At 47.6% G+C, this 20832-nt stretch overlaps 1 protein-coding gene across 1 annotated transcript; it reads left to right on the top strand.

The window, feature by feature from the left end:
* Positions 1-11546: 11546 nt before the first annotated feature.
* COMMD7 (COMM domain containing 7) lies at positions 11547-19431 on the top strand. The gene is made up of 9 exons (XM_075900824.2): positions 11547-11679; positions 13545-13598; positions 13700-13802; positions 16460-16516; positions 16596-16633; positions 17208-17298; positions 17457-17506; positions 17980-18028; positions 19220-19431. The coding sequence occupies exons 1-9, from the start codon at positions 11647-11649 to the stop codon at positions 19294-19296; spliced, it is 552 nt and encodes a 183-aa protein (XP_075756939.1). The 5' UTR covers positions 11547-11646; the 3' UTR covers positions 19297-19431.
* The last annotated feature ends 1401 nt before the right edge of the window (positions 19432-20832 follow it).

Raw genomic sequence — 20832 nt, 5'->3', positions numbered from 1 at the left:
CACGCTTCCAGCTGCAGTGTAGGACTCTTAGGGGCACATGTATTCACCAAGATCTACCCCAAACTGCATGGGTGGTCTGATCCTTGAGTCTGGATGTCAGGATATTAGAGTTTTATTCCTGACTCGCTGACCGAAGCACTCTGTGATTCTCAGCAAATCATGTCATAATTAATACCTCTGTGCCTCAATTTTCCCATCCAGAAAATGGGAATAATATTTCCCTACTTTACAGAGGTGTTGCGAGGCTATATTCATGAATGTTTGGTTACCATCAAAGGGCAAAGTATTGTGTATGGCATTTACACGTTGCACAAATGGAATAAGGATTTTTCACAGGATAATGGGTTCCAGCTGCCACGCAGAGGCTGAGACTTTTCAATTTAAAGCAAACAGATGATGAATTGAAGATGAAAAATTTATTTTCAAACAGGAGATGCTTATCCTGTAACTCATTTTGAAGCAAATCATTTTTTATGCTTCCTTGTTTCCTTTTTTCCTGCTATTTCCTCTTGCTGTTTGCTCTTCAATATTTATGGTTACATGTTATAAGGGGCTTATCTACAGCACAACAAATGCTATTGATATCTGCTACCCTGATGAGTCAATCAGTGACAAATTCTGCATGAGAATGGTTCAGGACATGCACTTGGCCCCACATTTGGTGCCTGACTACAGGAACTTTCTTTAAACCTGGGAGCCTGAATTTCCATGGAGTTTGAGAGATGCAAGAAATGCAGTAATGCTGGGAGACTTAAAAGAATCTTTTACATTGAAAGAAAACCAAGTGATACTATCTCCTTTCATTCATATAGTACCACACACTACAACCCCGCCTGCTCCAATCTCTCCTCCTTCGTAAAATGCTCTATTCTATTTATTGCATTATTTGGCCAACTTATAGTCTCTCCTCCTTGACTATCTTTCTTCAAAGAGTGGGAGCAAAACCAAAAAATGATTTGAATGCTATTTTATGAAATGCTAGTACAGCACCGTGGCCTTCTGTAATACACCTCAGTTCAAAGGAACCAATATCCTATAAGGTCCGATTGCTGAATTTCCTGCTGATTGGTAAAACAGGATGTTACGAACATGTGCTTTGATTTGTACTCTTCTTGAATATTCAGTTTTCCAGGGATTCCATTTGTTGCATGAGAAATACTGGAATACTGCTAACCTTCCAAACCTCTCCATCCCTCCTTTACCCGTCCACCTTCACATTACCGATTTATTCATTAACTCTCTGGAAGCATTCCCCAGGGAAGGAGAAGGATGCAAGCACAACAGTGGTTAAGCACTATATTGTGAAATTTGTCACAAGATCCAGTGGTCTACAGAAAGCTATCTTGCTATTATTTCATGGCTGTTCCTATAGGGCACAATCCTTGGTGTAATTTTGCTTGCATTTTGTTGGGTTTGGAGAATTATAGCTTTAAACATTAATACCCAATTGGTTACAACTTAGCCTCTTTCATTTTACAGATAAAATATGGTTAAAGAGTTTCATATATTTAGGACTCGATCCTGCCAACACTGCCATCATCAAAGTAACTTTTCTCACATCAGATTCACTGAGGTCAGGCAATATAAGAAATAATTGTTTTACACTAACAGATACAGAACAAAATAATAATCCAGGGTGGGTTCTTCTAGGCAGACCATCCGTAAACATCCCCTTTCACATGGGTGCTTTGCAGCTTAACTCCCTGCTTTATAAAACCATTCGAGATCCCTTCACAGTGAAAAGCCCAATAAAAATTTTCCATGTTCTCATTTGCAATTGAAAGTGACGGTCATAAAGCAGAAGCACTGCAGTCTGCAGCAGTTTCACTTTTCACAAAGGTGATACATACATACCAGCCATTCAGGCAGCCAGTGTCAGAGAAAATGGGGCTGATATCAGGTTAACAATGAAACAGATTTGGGAAGTACAAGTTCCCTGCTCTTAGAAAGTTGCAAGGGAGTAGCTGGGGGCCCCCATCAGGTATTTAAGCACATGATGAGTTCCATTGTCTGCAAGGGGAATAGTCCCCATCATGGAGTTAAACACATGCTAAAGTGCTTTGCTGCGAAAGGACCTCAATTTGGCTGGAAAACTAACAAACATAAGAACATAAGAATGGCCATACTGGGTCAGACCAAAAGGCCATCTAGCCCAGTAGCCTGTCTGCCGACAGTCGCCAGCACCAAGTGCCCCGGAGGGAGTGGACCAAAGACAATGATCAAGCGATTTGTCTCATGACATCCATCTCCAGCCTCTGACAAGAGGCCAGGGACACCATTCGTACCCCCTAGCTAATAGCCTTTTATGGACCTAACCTCCATGAATTTATCTAGCTTCTCTTTAAACTCTGTTATAGTCCTAGCCTTCACAGCCTCCTCTGGCAAGGAGTTCCACAGGTTGACTATGCGCTGTGTGAAGAAGAACTTTCACTTACTACTTTTAAACCTGCTACCCATTAATTTCATTTGGTGTCCTCTAGTCCTTATATTACAGGAACTAATGAATAACTTTTCTTTATTCATCCTCTCCATTCCACTCATGATTTTATAGACCTCTATCATATCCCCCCTCAGTCTCCTCTTTTCCAAACTGAAAAGTCCCACTCGCTTTAGCCTCTCTTCATATGGGACCCGTTTCAAACCCCTAATCATTTTAGTTGCCCTCTTCTGAACCCTTTCCAAGGCCAAAATATCTTTTTTGAGGTGAGGAGACCACATCTGTACACAGTACTCAAAATGTGGGCGTACCATAGTTTTATACAGGGGCAGTAAGATATTCTGTGTCTTATTTTCTATCCCTTTCTTAATAATTCCTAACATTCTATTTGCCTTTTGGACCACCGCTGCACACTGTTTGTAATCAGCACACTTGTTTTATAATCAAACTATTTGATTATAAAAGTGTCACCTTCTTAAGCTCATTCCAGCTGCCTTCTCTGCACTTCATCCCAATGGCACTGGAGTCAAGGTGAGTTTTGAATTGATTTTAGTGGGAATTGGATTAGACTATGTGGCTGAAATTTGGCCTTACTAAGGTCATTGGGAGTTTTGCCATTGACTTCAAAGGGGCCAGGATGGTGTCTGTCAGCCCCAGCCAATGCTAAAGTGACATCCGTCTAACTAAGTCACTCCAGGGTGTGTGTATCCTGAGTGACACAGTTACACTGAACTAAGGGCAATGTCAAAGGGAGCGCTTCTCCTGACAACAGCGCTACCGGCCCCGCCTCCTGTGGAGGTGAAACAAACCAACAGGAGAAATCTCAGAGCATCACCAGAAGTGCTGAAGTGACGCAGCTGAATTGGAACAACTGCACTGCTGAAAGTTTGTAGCGCAGACCTGCTCAGAATCATGTCTCTCAACTTGGTTTCGCAGAACCTTTTCACACGGCAGAGTCAAAGTAGCTATGAGAGAATAAATTGGATTCTCTTCTGGCTCACACAACATCAGCAATACTACCTGCTAAATGGTGACTGCAGAACCCTTATTACCAGTGGAAATGGAAAAGGCAGAAAGAACATGGCTGAACTTTCAGCTGCCAAGTGGAGTCTGCAGGAAAACAAATCACTTATAAACTGTGATGTCTCAAAAAATCTATTTATTTTTCATTCTAAATGCAGAAAAAAAACCCACAATAAAATGCAGCTGTCAGTCAGGCATCAAGGTGTTTTAAACAGAATATCTGCAATTATCTCCAATTATGTCTCTGTCTTAAGCCACGAAGCTGCAAATAATTACACGTGTTCCACTTTACATAGGATTACTCATGTGCATAAAAGTTAAACCGGTGCAGAAATATTTCCAGGATTGAGTGAGGCCTTAAAGAGAGAAACAAATGAAGAAAAAAGTAAACACAAGAAGTGACGGTATATGGGTAAAGATCAATCTTTGGGGACTCTGGCAAGTCCTTTAGGGTTAAGACTTAGTTTTTGTAACAGGAAAAAAAAAAGCATTCCCACACTCTAGCTTTCACCACAATGGCTCCTCCATGCTATTGCAGAAACAACTGAGAGCAGATTTGTAACCAGCGGTACTTTAAAGCAAGTAAGTTGGGGGTGGATGACCCTAGAGGGAATAATCATGGAACCTCACCATGCCTCTCTCCCCAGAGTCAGTAATGAGTCTGGGGAAATTATAGCCACTAGATAACAGGACAAAAGGACTGAAGGACGAGAGTAGCAAATGAGAGCTAGTCTGTAATAGAAAGGCTTGGGTGCAGCTGCGCCACTGGAGATGCTCTACGCCAGGGGTGAGCAAAAGGGCCTTCTGGCCCGCCAGGAGGGTTGATCCGACCCATGGAGGCCCTACTGCTCCCCCGCCTCCAAGCCAATTGGGGCCTTGGGGGCAGGGGAAGCGTGCACAGTTTCCTCTGCCTCGCCCCCTCCCTGCGAGGAGCGCACAGCAGAAGTGCCGCACACTCCTGGCAGGGCAGGAGGAGGCATCGTGTGTTCCCTCACCCCTGGCCCTGATTGGCCTGCGGGTGGGGGAGCATGGGAAGTCTCTTCCCACTGCCAAGGGCATGGGTGCTTAGTGGAAAGGGGGGGGCAAAGGGGCTCCCCCACCCCCAGACCAATCATGGTCTGTGGGTGGGGAAGCATCCTAGCCCCATCCCTTTCTTTTGAGGCCCCGCTCCTTCCAGTGCGGCCCAGGGGCACTTCAAAAATTTTTGAAGTGGTCCCCGGCAAAAAATTATTGCCCACCCTACTCTAGGCCGACAGAAGAAAGCACTCAGGTCAGTGTAACTTCAGTGGGAGCATTTTCTCCCATAAGCCTCCTGCTGTGAGGATGCCACCAAACTCCAGCTATGTAGTCCACTTTAAGCTGAGCTGCTGCATCTAGTATAAACCTGGCCTAAGTGTGTACAAGACCGGAGTAGTTTCCACCCACAGCAAAGGACACTGGGTGCTCAGGCTACTGGCACACAGGTGATATTACAGACATATTGCAATCCCGGAGTTTGCACAAAGTGTGAAGATTCTACTCTCCAACTGGCTAAGCAGCAGTTGGGAAGAAAAGGACCCCAGGATTACGGTAGATGAGAAGATGAATATGAACCAAGAAGGCTAACGGCATATTGAGCTGCATTAGTAGGCATGTTGCCTGCAGATTGAGGGAAGTGATTTTCCCCTCTATTCAGCATTAGTGAGACCACATCTGGAGTACTGCGTCCAGTTGTGGACACACACACACACCCCCCCGCCACTACAGAAAGAATGTGGACAAATTGGAGAGAGTCCAGCAGAGAGCTATGGAAATGATTAGGGGGCTCGGGCACATTACTTGTGAGGAGAGACTGAGGGAACTAGATTTATTTAGTCTGGAGAAGAGAAGAGTGAGGGGGGATTTGATAGCAGCCTGCAACTACCAGGGGTGAAGTTCTAAAGAGGAAAAAGCCAGGTTATTCTCAGTGGTGACAGATGGCAGAACGAGGAGCAATGGTCTCCAGTTGCAGCAGGGAAGTCCAGGTTGAATATTAGGAAAAACTGCTTTACTAGGAGGGTGGTGTTTGCCTAGGGAGGCGATAGAGTCTCCACCCTTACAGGTTTTTAAGGCCAGGCTTGACAAAGCCCTGGCTGGGGTGATTTAGTTGGGATTGGTCCTGATTTGAGTGGGAGGTTGGACTGGATGACTTCCTGAGGTCTCTTCCAAACCTAGTCTTCTAGTCTATGATTCCATTTGTGTTTGTGGTGTGCTTGCTGCTTGACTGAAATCTAACGTGTGGTCTGGTTTGTTTGCAGGACCTGTGGTGACTATTTGTGCTGGATATGGATGTAAAATCCCATTAAATCAGTTAACTGGTTAAATGTTACTTTTAACTGGTTAACCACTTAAACAGCCCCCAGCCCATGGAGTGGTGGGCCCAGGCAGATTGGAGCAGCCCTGCACTGCGTCAGGCAGCGAGCTGGTCCAGCACAGCCAGACCATTGGGTAAGCAGTAACCAGTACCGGGTTAACTGGAAACATCCCTAGTGCCGATCCTAGTGACATGCTAGGCAAGGCTGAGAGCTTCTTCAGGCTTTGATCCCTAAGCCTTATAGCACTCCTAAACCCTTAACCCGGGGGTGGGGGTACTCAGGAAGATGAGGGCTTTAAAAAGCCCACTCCTGAGTGACCAGAGGAGCTAGCAAACAGGAGTGGCTAACAGCAGGGGCGTTTTTTGAGAGATTTGGGGAGAGGAAGGGGCTAGATACACTTCACATTCTTTAAACTTGAAGCCAAAAAACCCTCCTGATATAAATAAAACAACAAGAAATGAACGAGCTTCTGGAGTATAAAGAGAATGCAGGCAGAAGTCCAACAACAGAGTGGGGGCTGTCCATTATATTGCACCCAGTGTAGCATGTATGATTACCTGTCCTAGTGGCAGATGGCATATGTGCGCATTCGATGCAAGGAGCTCGTGGCCCTCAGAGACCATGTCTGGGCTTTGGAGACCAGCGTGGCTGAACTGGAAGAGCTAAGGGTGACAAGACAGGTATGTAGATGAGACTTCCCAGGACACTGTAGAACGGTCCCACACTCGGTTTTACAGCCTCTGTGCTGCTGCGGAGGATGAAAATCTCAGAGAGGAGAACATCCAACTGCAAGAGAGGAAATGATTCCATGGTGGGGACCCTCCCTCCAGATGATGTTGTGGTATCCTCTCACTCTGAGGATACCCCTCCAGGGGCGGGAACTCCAGTTATTAGGAAGAGACAGGTGTTAGCAATGGGGGATTCGATCATTAAAAACATAGCAGTATTTGCAGGGACCGAGAGAACCACATGGTGACTTGCCTAGCTGGTGCAAAGGTGGTGGATTCTCAAGACATCTGGGAAGGAACCAGTGGGTACACGTAGATACCAATGACATAGGGAAGGGTAGCAGAGAGGCCCGAGAGGCCAATTTAGGCTGTAAGGTAAAAGACTGAAGTCCAGGACCTCCATGGTAGCATGTTCTCTGAGATACTTCCAATTCCACATGCAGGGCCAGATATACAGGCAGAACTGCAGAATCTTAATGCATGGATGAGATGATGGTGTATGGAGGAGGGGGTTCAGATTTGCCAGGAAGCGGGGAAACTTTTGGGGAGGGGGAAGCTTATATAGGAAGGATGGAACCCAAACCAAAATGGAACCAGATTGCTAGAACTTACAATTTAAAAGGTTGTAGAGCAGTTTAAAAACTAAGAGCTGGGAGAAAGCTGACATGTGTGGAAGACCACATAGTTCAGAGACATGCTTAAGGGAGGATCTATTAATGGAAATTCTCTATTTCCTAGTAAGGAGGAGAGGATGGAAAATGATAAGATAAAAGCAGGATCTGATCAGAAAAAAATCACATGAAAAAGAGTCCCATTCAATTATATCTTATAATGGCAAACAGCTAAAAAGTGACAAGTTTTTAAAGTGCTTCTAGACAGAAATCTAAATAATAAAATGGGCGAACTAGAGAGCCATATATTAAACGAGGCTATTGATATACACGGTGTACTGCATCTTCGGGGCCTGACCGGTCCTGAACCAGGAAATCTGTCATACGAGGGGAGGTCCTGCTGCCACCAGCTGTGGGGCTCTGCTCTCGCAGCAACAGTGGTGGTGGTGGGGGGGGGGGGGTGCTTGGGAGAAGAGGCAGAGTGGTTATGAAGCCCCAAGGCCAAGGGCCAGGAATGCAGCCCCACGGGAGCACACCGAGCCCCACGGCAGCCAACGTGTACTTCCAGCCCTCAGTTCTGGCTGCCACCACCCTGCCTCTTCCTCTAAGCATTCCCTGTCCCTGCTCCTCCCCCCATACCTCCCTGAGGTTGAGCTATTTGCCCCACCCTGGGAGGACAGAGGAGGAATTGCTGAGTCCGGGAGCTGGCTTTTCCCCTTGAGTGCTCCAGTCTGAGAGCAGGGTGCTGGAACACAAATGGTGCCGAACTATGGAAGACCAGATCATAGAGGTCGAACCTGTAGAAGGCATCACAGAAACTTGGTGTAATGAGGATAATCAGTGGGATTCAGTAATACCAGAGTACAAAATATAGCAGAAGGACAAAGCAAGTTGTGCTGGCGGTGGAGTGGCATTGCATGTGAAAGAGCATAGAATCAAATGAAGTAAAAAATCTTAAATGAACCAAACTGTATCACAGAACCTCTACAGATGGTAATTCCACCTTCCAATAAGAACATCTGCAGTAATGATATATTGCCAACCACCTGACCAGGATGGTAATAGTGACTGTAAAATGCTAAGGGAGATTAAAGAGGCTATAGAAATGCAAAATTCAGTAATAGCAGGGGATTTCAGCTATCCCCATATGGATTGAGTATAAGTCACCTCAGGACAGAATGCACAGATAATGTTTCTTAACACCTTAAATGACTGCTTCTTGGAGCCGCTGGTTCTGGAACCCACAAGAGGAGAAGCAATTCTTGATTTAGTCCTAAATGGAGCACAGGATCTGGTCTCAGAGGTGAATGTAGCTGGACCGCTTGGTAATAGTGACCATAATATACTTAAATTTAATATTCCTCTGGCAGGAAAAACTCCACAGCAGCCCAACATGGAAGCATCTAATTTCAGAAAGGGGAATTTCACAAAAAGAGGTTAGTTAAACAGAAATTAAAAAGTAAAGTGCCAAAAAATGAAATCTCTGCAAGCCGAATGGAGACTTTTTAAAGACTCCGTAATAAAGGCTCAAATTAAATGTATACTCCAAATTAAAAAACATAAAAAGAGAACTAAAAAAGTGCCACCATGGCTAAACGACAAAATAAAAGAAGCAGTGAAAGAGAAAAAGGCATCATTTAAAAAGTGGAAGTTAAATCATAAAGGGAAAAATAGAAAGGAGCATAAAGTCTGGCAGGTAAAGTGTAAAATATATAATGAGGAAAGCCAAAAAAGAATGTGAAGAATAGCTACCCAGAGACTCAAAAAAGTAACAGCAAAAAAATTGTAAGTACGTCAGAAGCAGGAAGCCTGCTAAACAACCAATGGGGCTACTGGACAATTGAGATGCTAAAGGAGCACTCAAGGACAATTTGGCCATTACAAAGAAACTAAATGAATTCTTTGCATCAGTTTTCACAAGTGAGGCCTTGAGGGAGATTCCCAAACCAGAGCCATTTTTTTTAGGTGACAGATATGAGGAACTGTTCTAGATTGAGGGTCTAAATTATATGACTGAAGAAAAAGATCTTGAATAGTTTGTGGATAGTTCTCTGAAAACATCCACTTGATGGGCAGCAGCAGTCAAAAAAGCAAACAGAATGTTGGGAATCATTAAGAAAGGGAGAGAAAATAAGACAGAAAATATCATATTGCCTCTATATAAATCCATTGTATGTTCACATCTTGAATACAGCATGGAGATATTGTCATACCGTCTCAAAAAAGATATATTGAAACTGAAAAAGATTCAGAGAAGGGCAACACAATGTTTAGGCATACAGAACAGCTTCTGTATAAGCAGAGATTCATAAAATGGGGACTTTTCAACGTGGAAAAAGAGATGGCTAAGGGGAGACTGAGGTCTAAAAGTTCATGACTGGTGTTGAGAAAGTAGATAAGGAACTGCTTGCTATTTGTTCCTTCTCATAACACAAAAACTAGGGACCACCTAATGAAATCAATAGGCAGCAGGTTTAAAACAAACAAAACAAAGTATTTTTTCACACAGTGCACAGTCAACATGTAGAACTCCCTGCCAGATGATGCTGTGAAGGCTGGCCAAGACTATAACAGGGTTAAAAAACACCTAGATAAATTCATGGAGAATAAGTCCAAGAATGACTATTAGCCAGGATGGGCAGGGATGGCATCCCTAGCGTCTGTTTCCTATGGATGGGAATGGGTGACAGGGAGGGATCACTTCATGATTACTTGTTGTGTTCATTCCCACTAGGGCACCTGGCAATAGCCGCTGTCAGAAGACAGGATACTGGGCTTTGGTGGGACACAGAATGGCCGTTCTTATGCTATTTATGCACCGACAGTCAAATGTTTGCAGATGTTACTGTGCATTTGGAGAGAACAGAAGTAGGCTATTTTGTGCTCGGGTACCAGAGGTATGTGTCAGGGGGCAATTTTGGGGGGCCCAGGTGAGTAGGAGGCAGATTAACCCAGGTGCCAGTTAAATTGGAGGACAAAGTATTAGTTGCCCAGATATCAAACGTGTTGGAAGGGAAAGTATTGGGTGCTCTGTTGAGTGACAGAGCAGAGTGTTGGGTGCAAAATGTGGGAAAGGGAAGAGTGATAGTTTGCAGGGGAGCAGGATGGTATTGGGTGCCCAGGTGAGTGGAGAGGGCAGATGCTAGGTGCTCAGGTGATTAGAGGGGACAAGGAAACCAGGTGAATGGGAGGGAAAGAGGGCTGGGTCCCCAACTAAGGGATCAGGGCATTGGGTGCCCAGATGGGTGAGAGGCCTGGATAGTGGGTGTTTAGGTGAAGGGAGAGCAAGGCACTGGATGCCCTGGAGGATACTAGTGCTGGGCTTGCCAACCCTCCAGGATTGTCCTGGAGTCCCCAGGAATTAAATATTAATTTTTAAATATTATGTCATGTGATGAAACCTCCTGGAATGCCTCCAACTAAAACTGGCAACACTACGAGCTGTCTGGGGCAGGGCAGGGCAAGGGATGCCCAGATGGGTGGTGAGCAGAGTAGTGGGTGCCAAGGTGTATAGTGGGCAGGGCATGGAGTGCCCAGATAGGTACCGGGCAGAGCACGAGGTTCTCAGAAGAGGCTTGCAGGGAACCCAGGTGGGGAGGCAGGGTGTGTGATGCCTAGATTAGGGGGCACAGGGTGCCCAAGTGGGGAGAGGCAGGATTCCAGGGGGGCAAAACAGCGCAGGTAGGTGAGGAGGCCACGATGTTCCCAAGTGAGAGGGGCAGGCGGGTGGGAGCAGGGCACTGGGCGCCCAGGTGAGGGGGGCAGGAGGCAGGGTGCCCAGGTGGATGGGGGTAGGGCAGGGCATGAGATGCTGAGGTAGCCGGGCATCCAGTGCCAAACGCGTGAAAACAGGGCAGGGGGGAGGCAGATGAAGGGGCGTGGGGCGCCCAGGTAAGTTGTGGGAGCAGGGCACAGGGTGCCCAGGTTGAAGGGGTGTGGCATGGGGGCAGGTGAGGGGGGAAGGGCCCAGGTGAGGGGCATGGTGCGGGGGGGGGGGGAGGAGGGGCTGGTGAGGGGAAAGGGTATAGGAGACAGGCGTGGGGGGGGGCAGGTGAGGAGGGAAAAGCCCAGGTGAGGGGCAGGCGACGGGGGGGGGGGCAGGTGAGGGAGAAGGGCCCAATAGGAGGCGGAGGCGGGGGCGGAGCTAACGCTGAGGCGGGCCAGTCACGCGACAGAAGGGGACGTGGCTAACGCTGAGGCGGGCCGGGGGCGGGGAGGAAGGGGGCGGGGCTAACGCTGAGGCGGGCCGGGCGCGGGGCGTGGCTAACGCTGAGGCGGGCCGGCGCGGGGCGGAAGGGGGCGTGGCTAACGCTGAGGCGGGCCGGGGGCGGGGAGGAAGGGGGCGGGGCTAACGCTGAGGCGGGCCGGGCGCAACGCTGAGGCGGGCCGGCGCGGACGGAAGGGGGCGGGGCTAACGCTGAGGCGGGCCGGGCGCGGGGCGGGGTTAACGCTGAGGCGGGCCGGCGCGGACGGAAGGGGGCGGGGCTAACGCCGGCCGGGCGGGAGGCGGCGCGATGCTGCAGAACCTGAACCAGCTGCGCGCCGAGGTGCGGGGCCGGCTCGGGCGGGGCGGGGCGCGAGCGATCCGAGGGGGGGCGCCCCGCGAGGCCGCGGCCAACGCCCCGAATGTGCCCGCGCGGGCCCGGCCCGGGCCCCTCCCCCCCGGCGCGCGCCTCTGTCCTGGGATCCGCGCGGGGACAGGCCGGGCCTGCATTTGTGGCCCAGCGGGGGGGCGGGGCTTCTAGTGCTCCGCCCACCCCTCCCGACTGGCCTGTGGGGGGGCAGTGAAGTCTTGCCCCCCACCCCCGCCCTGCCAGGGGCGCCCAGAGGGACCCGCCCACTGTTTTGACCCCCCCCCCGCACCCTGTGCCCCCGGCGGCGGGAGGAGACGTCGCGTGCTCCCCCAGCCAATGCGGAGGGGCCCCCCTTGCAGTCTTTGCCCCCCCCGCCCTGCTTGGTGGTGTGGGGGGGCAGCAGGGCTTGGGGAATATTCTCTGCTCCCAGACAGGCCAGTGGGACCCAGGGGCTGTGGTCCTACAGCAGCTGCATGGGATGTGGCTTCCCCTTGGTTGGGGAGGTGCCCTGGGAAGGGCTTGGGGGGCGAGAGTCTGCAAGATCTTGTTCCCCGCCTTGCTGGGGCGCCCGGTTCGCTCTAGGCACCGTGCACCCCGGCGGGCGGAGGAGACTGTGCATGCTCCCCCATCCCCAGGTCTCGATGGGCCTGGGGGCAGGGGAGTGGCAGGGTGGCCGTGGTCCAGATCAATTGGCTTGCGGCCCACAGATGCTCTCTTGCCCACCTCTGGCTCACAGCATGCTTACATAATGGAGAGGTAATGAATGTTAGCTACTGCAGCAGCAGTCTATACTCTGTAAGGTCAGGGAAACACTAGCATAGGTGCCTGTCCCTTCTCTCATTGTGTTTCTGTTTGCTAAACTTGGGGTGGGTAGCTTATGACATGATTAGGGTTGGAAGAGGCCTTGGGAGTCATCGAGTCCACCCCACCGCCCAAAGCAGGACCAACCCCAACTCAATCATCCCAGCCAGGGCTTTGTCAAGCTGGGACTTGAATCATTTAGGAATGGAGATTCCATCCCCTCCCTAGGGAACCCATCCCAGTGCTTCACCACCCTCCTAGTGAAATAGTTTTTCCTAATATCCAACCTAGACCTCCCCCATTGCAACTTGAGACCATTGCTCCTAGTTCTATCATTGGGGGAGGAATAGCTCGGTGGTTTGAGCATTGGCCTGCTAAACTCAGCTTTGTGAGCTCAATCCTTGAGGGGGCCATTTAGGGATCTGGGGCAAATCTATCAGGGATGGTACTTGGTCCTGCCATAAAGGTAGGGAACTGGACTCGATGACCTCTCAAGGTCCCTTCCAGCTCTATGAGATAGGTATATCTTGAGAGATATATATATATAATCTGCTGCTACTGAGAACAGCCTCTCTTCATCCTCTTTGGAATCCCCCTTCAGGTAGTTGAAGGCTGCTATCAGATCCCCCCCCTCATTCTTCTGCAGACTAAACAAGCCCAAATCCCTCAGCCTCTCCTCATAAACCATGTGCTCCAGCTCCCTAATCTCCGCTCAGCACCATGCAAAGTACTTTGCAATGACAGTTACTAGCTGTGCAAACATTCTTGAAGACTGAGTATTCTAAAACATCAGAGAGTGAAGTGTCTTTTCCGCCTTGTCATTGGAGGGAGGTGGCCAAGGAAGTGAAGTGATGTGAGGTAAACTGTATAGTGGTGAAATTAAATCAGGCCTGTAGAAGGGCACTTAATTAGAGAAGGATGTTAACACAACAGAGGATGTCTCTCTCTTAAGGGCTCTGGAGAGAACTTGGAAGAGGCAAGTGAGAAATGTAGCCTTCCAGTCCCTGGCTTAGTGACACTATCTTATTTTTTCACAGCAATTCTCAGCACTGACCGATGTAGTCTTCCGCTTTTTAACGGAGCCCAAGGAGGTAAGGCCTCAGCAGCACAATATGGAGAGAGGGTTGACTGCAACGGTCAGATGAGAAGTGCACAGAGGTAAGGCTTTGTTTCTGTTCTTCACTGTCTGCAGGTAGAAAGGTTTCTGACTCAGCTCTCTGAATTTGCCACCATGAATGAAATCAGCCTGGGTCCTCTGAAAAATATTGTCAAAAGTATCCTCGTGATACCTAATGGTGAGTAACCTGGAAATGGGATGTGTGCAAGAGAGACAGAGAATGTTTTTACTCCCCTATGCCTGAAAGGACAACTAAACTGCTGTGTTTGTGGCTGCACGCACCATTGATTTCACCATGCCAATCAGTTTGTAGGACAGAGCTTTTGATTGCTAAGTAAGCTGTAATTAAGAATTAAAAATGGAATTTTCAAACATTTAAAAAATCCCTCTCTCTGTTGAAGTATCCCTGTTCAGTTCTTTGGGCTATTGCGGGGAGGGAGGGCAATAATATTTGATGGGGGGGCCATTCCAAGAATTTGGAAAGTGGTCGAGGGCCGCACCCTTCCTTAATATTAATGGAGGTGGTTCGGGGTCAGAGATGAAGGTTGGGTGCAGAAGGGAGCTTGGGATAACAGAGCGAGTTTGAGTGAAGGAGGTAGTTGTGACTTGGGGCACTGGACTGGGGTGCCGGGGGTTGGATTGTGACCTAAGGAAGTGAATTGGGGTACAGGAGAGGGTGCAGGGGTTTGGGTTGTGAGCTAGGGCAGGAGGGGACTGTGATCTGGGGCAGGGGACTGGGGTGCTGGATTTGGGAGGGGATATGGATACAGGAGAGGGACAGAGGATTTGGGTATGTGGAGTGGAGGGGCTGAGGGTTGGGGAAGGGTGGGGCTGGGGTGCCAGAAGTAGGCTCTGCCAGGAGACATACCAGCCAGCGGCTGTTCCTGAATCAACCTCCCTGCCCTGCCCTCCCCGCCCCTGCACATGCTACAGCCATGTGTTCTGGAGTCCCTTGTGCTTTGTGGTTGCCTGTTATTAAAACAGGCAGCTCCCATTGGCCAGTTTCTGGCCAGAAACTGGCCAATAGGATTGCTCTGGGGGCAGGAGCAGCTGCTAGCGTTTCCCCCCCTTCCCTCTGGACTCTCAGTTTTTAAAGAAAAAGTGCCCCACAGCTGTGGGGTGAGGCAAGCAGGGAGTCTGCCTGGGCTCCCTGCAGCATGCATGGGCTGGATCCAGAGGCTTGGAGGGCCAGATCTGGCCCTTGGGCCATATTTTGTCCAGGCCTGGGCTATTGTCTCTCTCAAGTCATGTCTGTATACATATTCCACTAGCCGCTGCCATCCCTGCGGTGCTACTTTGTACTTCCCAGCAGGCGGATGAGCTCCATCAAACAGAGAGGACTGAGCGATTCTAAAGTGCCTTAAGGTGACTTCTATCCTTGCAGCCTCCTTTTAGAGAAACACTTAGCTATCGGGCAGCTCGCCAAAACAGGTGCATGTTAATCATATGTAGTGGAGCCAGAAAAGACCAACCAAGTCATTGAGTCTGACCACTTTATTTTACAGAATTACTCCCTACAGCAATCCTGCTACCATCATAGCCAGCTTACTCTCAGCAATTTGTCGTGGCTGTCCTTCAGCCTCCTCCCTGGGATCTTTATACTGTTGATCCATTATTCCAGGAGTGGGAAACGTAAGGCCTGGGGGCCGGATGTGGCCCCCGGCTTGCCTGAATCCAGCTCCCAAGGTTCAGGGCTTCCAGCATTGGGGAGCCCGCACTGGCATTCCAGCCTCCTGGCACCCCTACGAAGGGGAGCACACGAAACCTACTCGCCTGGGCACCCTTAGACTCTGCTATGAGGGGAATGTTGGGCAAGTTTTTCTCCTTCTCAGTCGGGGGCCATGTCATTGAGGGTTTAGGATGTTTCTTTTTGCTTCTCACTTGTGTGTGGCCCCTGACTGCTTTCTCTTTGGGTTAACGGCCCCCAACCCCAAAAAAGTTCCCCGCCCCCGCATTATTCTTATAATCTGTCAGGCTTAGATTTTTCTGTAGTTCCCATCACATTAAGTGCAAATTTTCTTCTTACATTTTGCTTGCCCTACATTTTCTTTTTTTGTAACTTCAGGCCATTTTTCCTTGTCCTGCTATCAGAAGAAGCAGTGAAAAAATTCCTTCCTCCTTTTATACAGCTACCTTGAAGATTTTGACAGTCAGAAACCCTAATTTCTCCTTCCTAAAGCTTTTCAGTTCTAGACAATATTCATGAAGCTCCCTTGGTTGCTATTTATGTGTCTTAGCCTCAGATCCTTGTATCATTTTTGTCAGAGCTGAGATACCATGAGCGATACCTGCCATCTGCTCTGATAACTTCACTGAGTGTTTATGTACAATATGGATACAAAGCAGTGTGGGGCAGGGAGTCTGTCAAAATTTACCAGACTCCTTCTCTTGGCTTCAGAGAACATGGCCCTTGTAAACTTCAATGTGCAGCATGCTCCCCAAGAATAAAGCAGGCAGGCACAGCAGGAAAAAATGTTATAGGCACATGTTCCCACCCGCCATCCAAAACACAGCAGGTAGGTCAAATTAGTAGCTTGCCAGCCTTTAACAAGCAAAAGCTTCTATAGGGGAAAAAGCAGTAACTTCGAAATGAAGCTGCTGCTGCCATTACCATGGAGACCAACAATGTAGCCTCCTCTATCCGACTGACTGGCATTGGGTTCTACAAAGATACAGTAGGAGACAACAGTATTTCCTACTATGTTGCTGTACAGCACAATTTGGGGAACAAAAGAATCCTATTAAAACATTTCTTCCCCTGTGTGTGTTGAGCGTAACACACTGTAATATTACATTTCAGAGAAGTGATCTCCTCCTTTGCACTGTTTATTCTAGGGGCCCTGAAGAAGAATCTGTCATCTGAACAAGTCAGAGCTGATTTCATCGCTTTGGGTAGGTTGTTTGATTTTATTAAATATATTAAATATTAATTGGTTCTTAGTTTGTTAATCATTTGTGGTTTCTCCTACAGGACTCAGTGAAGAGAAAGCCAGTTATTTTGCAGAGCAGGTATTAATAGAATTCCTTTACTTCTTAACTTAAAAATAAATCTCAATTGGGAGGGAGTGGTTTAATGATCTCGTTGGCCACGTATTCAAAGGTGTCAAGAAGTCAGGTTCTTATTTCATATCTAGTTCAAAATCATAAGCTGAAGATGCCATGACAACTGGTATGAAACATTTTGTTTATGCGAGACTTCTGATTTGGCATGGCATATGCAATGTAGCATATAACCACCTTAGGCAGTTTTATTGACTGTGGCAATTAAGTGTGGCTTTGGTTCTGTTTCTGCCTTTGCTCGCACTGAACCTTAGTGTTCTGCAGATAAACAAACACCAGGATTTTAACATGTTAAATTGGACCCATGGCAACATTTTCAAAAATGCCTCAAAGGGTTTTTTAAATTATATCTGGTCTATTTCATTCATCAGCATTTCCATTTTTGATTGATGCTGCATGTATATCTGCTCTATGCTTTTGCTGGGGGTCTGCCCAGTCTCTCTTTGATGCTGGAGCTACAGGTAATATGCTAAGAAGTATTTTTGCATCAGCTGGTTAGGTGTCCATTTTTTCCCCCTCACAGTGGAAGCTGAATTCTCCCACTCTGACACGCCTGGCTGTTGGACAGACGCTGATGATTAACCAGCTTATAGATATGGAGTGGAAATTTGGAGGTAATGTGTGTGTGACATGAGTAGGCTGCAGTATCCCTATAATGACAAAGCTAAAATCCAGTAGTTCTTAGCAGTAGATGTTCTTGAAATAATTTCACTTGACTAAGCTACTTTAGCTCTCAGGCAACTTATCTGCCATCTCTTTCTCCATCTCTCAGTGACTGCGGGGAGCAGTGAACTGGAGAAAGTGGGAAGTATCTTCTTACAGGTAGGTCTCCCAAAATGAGAGGTATGGGAACTTATTGTAGCTCATCACTTGGTAAAGGACAAGGTAAAGGGATGAACCTGCTGGTGCCGACTCCTGTGGCAGCTGAGGGCACCCAATAGTGTGGCATTGGGAGTTGGCTCTGCTTCTGAGTTCTTGAAGACATGAGCTAAAATGGGGCCCTGCTGCTGCTTTTTCTGACTGCTTCAATTCTCTCCGGAGACTTGTGGCCAGCTGTGGGTGTGATCCGTAATACAGGCACTTGCAGTCTAGGATAGGTCTTGATAGTGTGTGGGAGAGGTTGGGTTGATTTACTTGCATTAAAGATAGGATCATCTCTGTGGAGGAGCTACTCCTGTAGTAACTTTTCCTGGAAGACCAGTTGAAGAAGTGGTTGCTTCCCAGTAGCCTGGGCTGTCTAAAAGTGAAATGTGATGTGAGGATGTTTCTATTCAATGTCTCTGGTTTCTTCCCAGCTGAAATTGATGGTTAAAAAAGGAGGCCAAGTGGAGCATGTGTATGTAGGTGAGTTAACTAACTTTAGAGGGGAGTTCTAGAGAAGCAACACTTCATGAAGGGAGTGCAAATGTTTTTCATGAGGCCTTTGAAATGCATTTGGGAAGCTAAGTATTTCTAGAAAAGTCACATGTATTCATTGGGTCTCAATGAACTTTGGAAGCAGACCCAGCTCTGCAGAGGTACTGACTAGATGCGCACAACTATTCCAGCCTCGGCCCATCCCCGTTGGTAGGAAATCCTTTAGACCCTGTGGAGGGTCATCTGATCTATGCATATCAAACTGAATACTATCAAGCTGACCCCTTTAGAAGCAGTCATCGTTAGAGAGAGAACAGCATACTACAGGAAGAGAGCAAACCCAATATCTGTCATGAAAATCTTTGCCTGGAATCCCTCTACACCAGCGGTGGGAAAGGGCCCTCCATGAACCAGATCCACCAAGCTAGTAGATCCAGCCCACAGCCGCCCTGCCACTCCTCCACCCCCCAGGCCAATCAGGATCTGGGATCAGGGGAGTGCATGAAGTCTCCACGCCCCCAGCCACCAAAAGAGCACAGGGCGGCTAGAGAGAACAGCCAGCAGTTATCTCTAGCTTCTGCACCTGTCAGGGAGGGGGAGCTTTGCGTGCTTCCTGCCCCCAGGCCAATCAGGGCCTGGGGACAGGAAGCATGCAAAGTTTCTCGTGTCCTATCCCCACCCTGCCAGGGACACACAGTACCTAGAGAGAAGTGCTGGCTTAAAACAGCCAGCATGTCTCCTTAGCTGCTGTGCGCTCTTGCAGTGGTGAGATTTCATGCGCTCCCCTACCCCCAGACCCAGGGTCTCCTTCCACTGGGAGCCTAGAGGGAACCTCCAGCTGTTTTAAAACAGCTGGCAATTCTCTCTAGGGGGCGGGGAAGACTTCCAAGTGCTCCCCCACCCCAGGCCAATCTGGGAGGGGGAAGGGGGAGAAGAGCACAAAAACTGGTCCCGCCCCTTCCGGGGCAGCCTGGGGCCACTTCAGAAATTTTTGAAGTGGCCCCCTTTTAAAAACTATTGCCCATCACTGCTCTACACTGAACAGATATTGCATAGAAAAGCATGTTAAGATTTAGAATCCCTAATACAGCCCTGCCCAGGTGTGGATGAAAATTGCTTCTTGATATGGATGTGAAGAGCTTTGTGTTAAAAAGGGGATTTTTCCCTCATTTTTCTCAGAGTTAACATTGCCGCAGTTCTACAGTTTTCTGCATGAGATGGAACGAATCAAAACCAGTCTGGAATATTTCAGCTGAAACCCCACGGGACTGCATTTATCCCACAGTGGGACAATTTCTTCTTGTGGGCCAGCACGTGTCTAATCTGAACTCTGATCATCTGTAACATATTAGATGAAGATTGCACAAGTTAATAAACAACATTGTCACGTAGTTCTGATCCCAGAACGGAACCAGTCTTTACACTTGTTCTATTTTGGTCCTTCAAAGTCTAAAACGTTCACAATGTTTAGTAGCAACAACCACGAGAGCACTTGTATTGCTTTTCTATAGTAACCCTAATAATCAGAAACTATTGTCAGAGCTATATAGATACATATTTATAGTGGTACGCAGGCTAGGAATCCATGTTCATGTCCTGCTCCCTTTTGTTTTGGGCTTGGATAAAAAGACTAGAACAAACTTGTGAGTGAAGAGCTTAAAAAAAATCCTAACTAGATGAATTAGTTACGTGCTTCACATCAAAGCTCGTGCTTGTGTTTATAGAATCATAGAACTGGAAGGAACCTCAAGAGGTCATCGAGTCCAGTCCCCTACCCTCACAGCAGGACTAAGCACTGTCTAGACCATCCCTGATAGATGTCTGTCTTACCTGCTCTTAAATATCTTCAGTGACCCCTAGGCAATTTATTCCTGTGTTTAACCACCCTGACAGGTAGGAAGTTTTTCCTAATGTCCAGCCTAAACTTCCCTTGTTGCAATTTGCTTCTTGTCCTATCATCAGAGGCCAAGGAGAACAATTTTCCACCCTCCTCCCTGTGATATCCTTTTAGATATCTGAAAACGGCAATCATGTCCCCTCTCACTGTTCTCTTTTCCAAACAAAACAAACCCAGTTCCTTTAGCCTTCCCTCGTAGCTCATGTTTTTTAGACCTTTAATCATTTTTGTTGCTCTTTTCTGGACCTTCTCCAATTTCTCCACATCTTTCTTGAAATGAGGTGCCCAGAACTGGACACAATACTCCATTTGAGGCCTAATCAATGCAGAGCAGACTGGAAGAATGACTTCTCGTGTCTTGCTCACAACACTCCTGTTAAAAGCAGCACAGAATCATGTTTGGTTTTTTTTGCAACAGTGTTGCGCTGTTGACTCATATTTAGCTTGTGGTCCACTATGACCCCTAGACCCTTTTCTGCAGTATCCTTCCTAGACAGTCACTTCCCATTGTTCCTTCCTAAGTGGAGCACTTTGCATTTGTCTTTATTGAACTTCATCTTATTTTGCTCAGACCCTTTCTCCAGATTGTCCAGATCATTTTGAATTTTGACCCCGTACCAAACTTAATAAACATACTCTCTATGCCATCATCTAAATAGTTTAGAACCGGATTGATAATGTACTTACTCCTTGTTATGGAAATGATTATTAAATGGTACAAATCAGAGAACACTTACCTTCTTTTAAAATAAAAATCACTCTGCTAATTAGACAACTCCCCTTTTCTGAACAAACATACAATTCTAATGATGAGCTCCTAAGAAATCTAGAAGTTTCCTGCTTCCTAGTAAAGAGGTGTCTATGGTTAAAGAACTACCATTGTCTTTGTCAGTCT

Source organism: Pelodiscus sinensis, chromosome 17 (genome assembly GCF_052426305.1).
Source record: "Pelodiscus sinensis isolate ZL-2025 chromosome 17, ASM5242630v1, whole genome shotgun sequence".
Lineage (NCBI taxonomy): Eukaryota > Metazoa > Chordata > Testudines > Trionychidae > Pelodiscus > Pelodiscus sinensis.
This window is presented reverse-complemented; position numbering and strand designations above follow the sequence as displayed.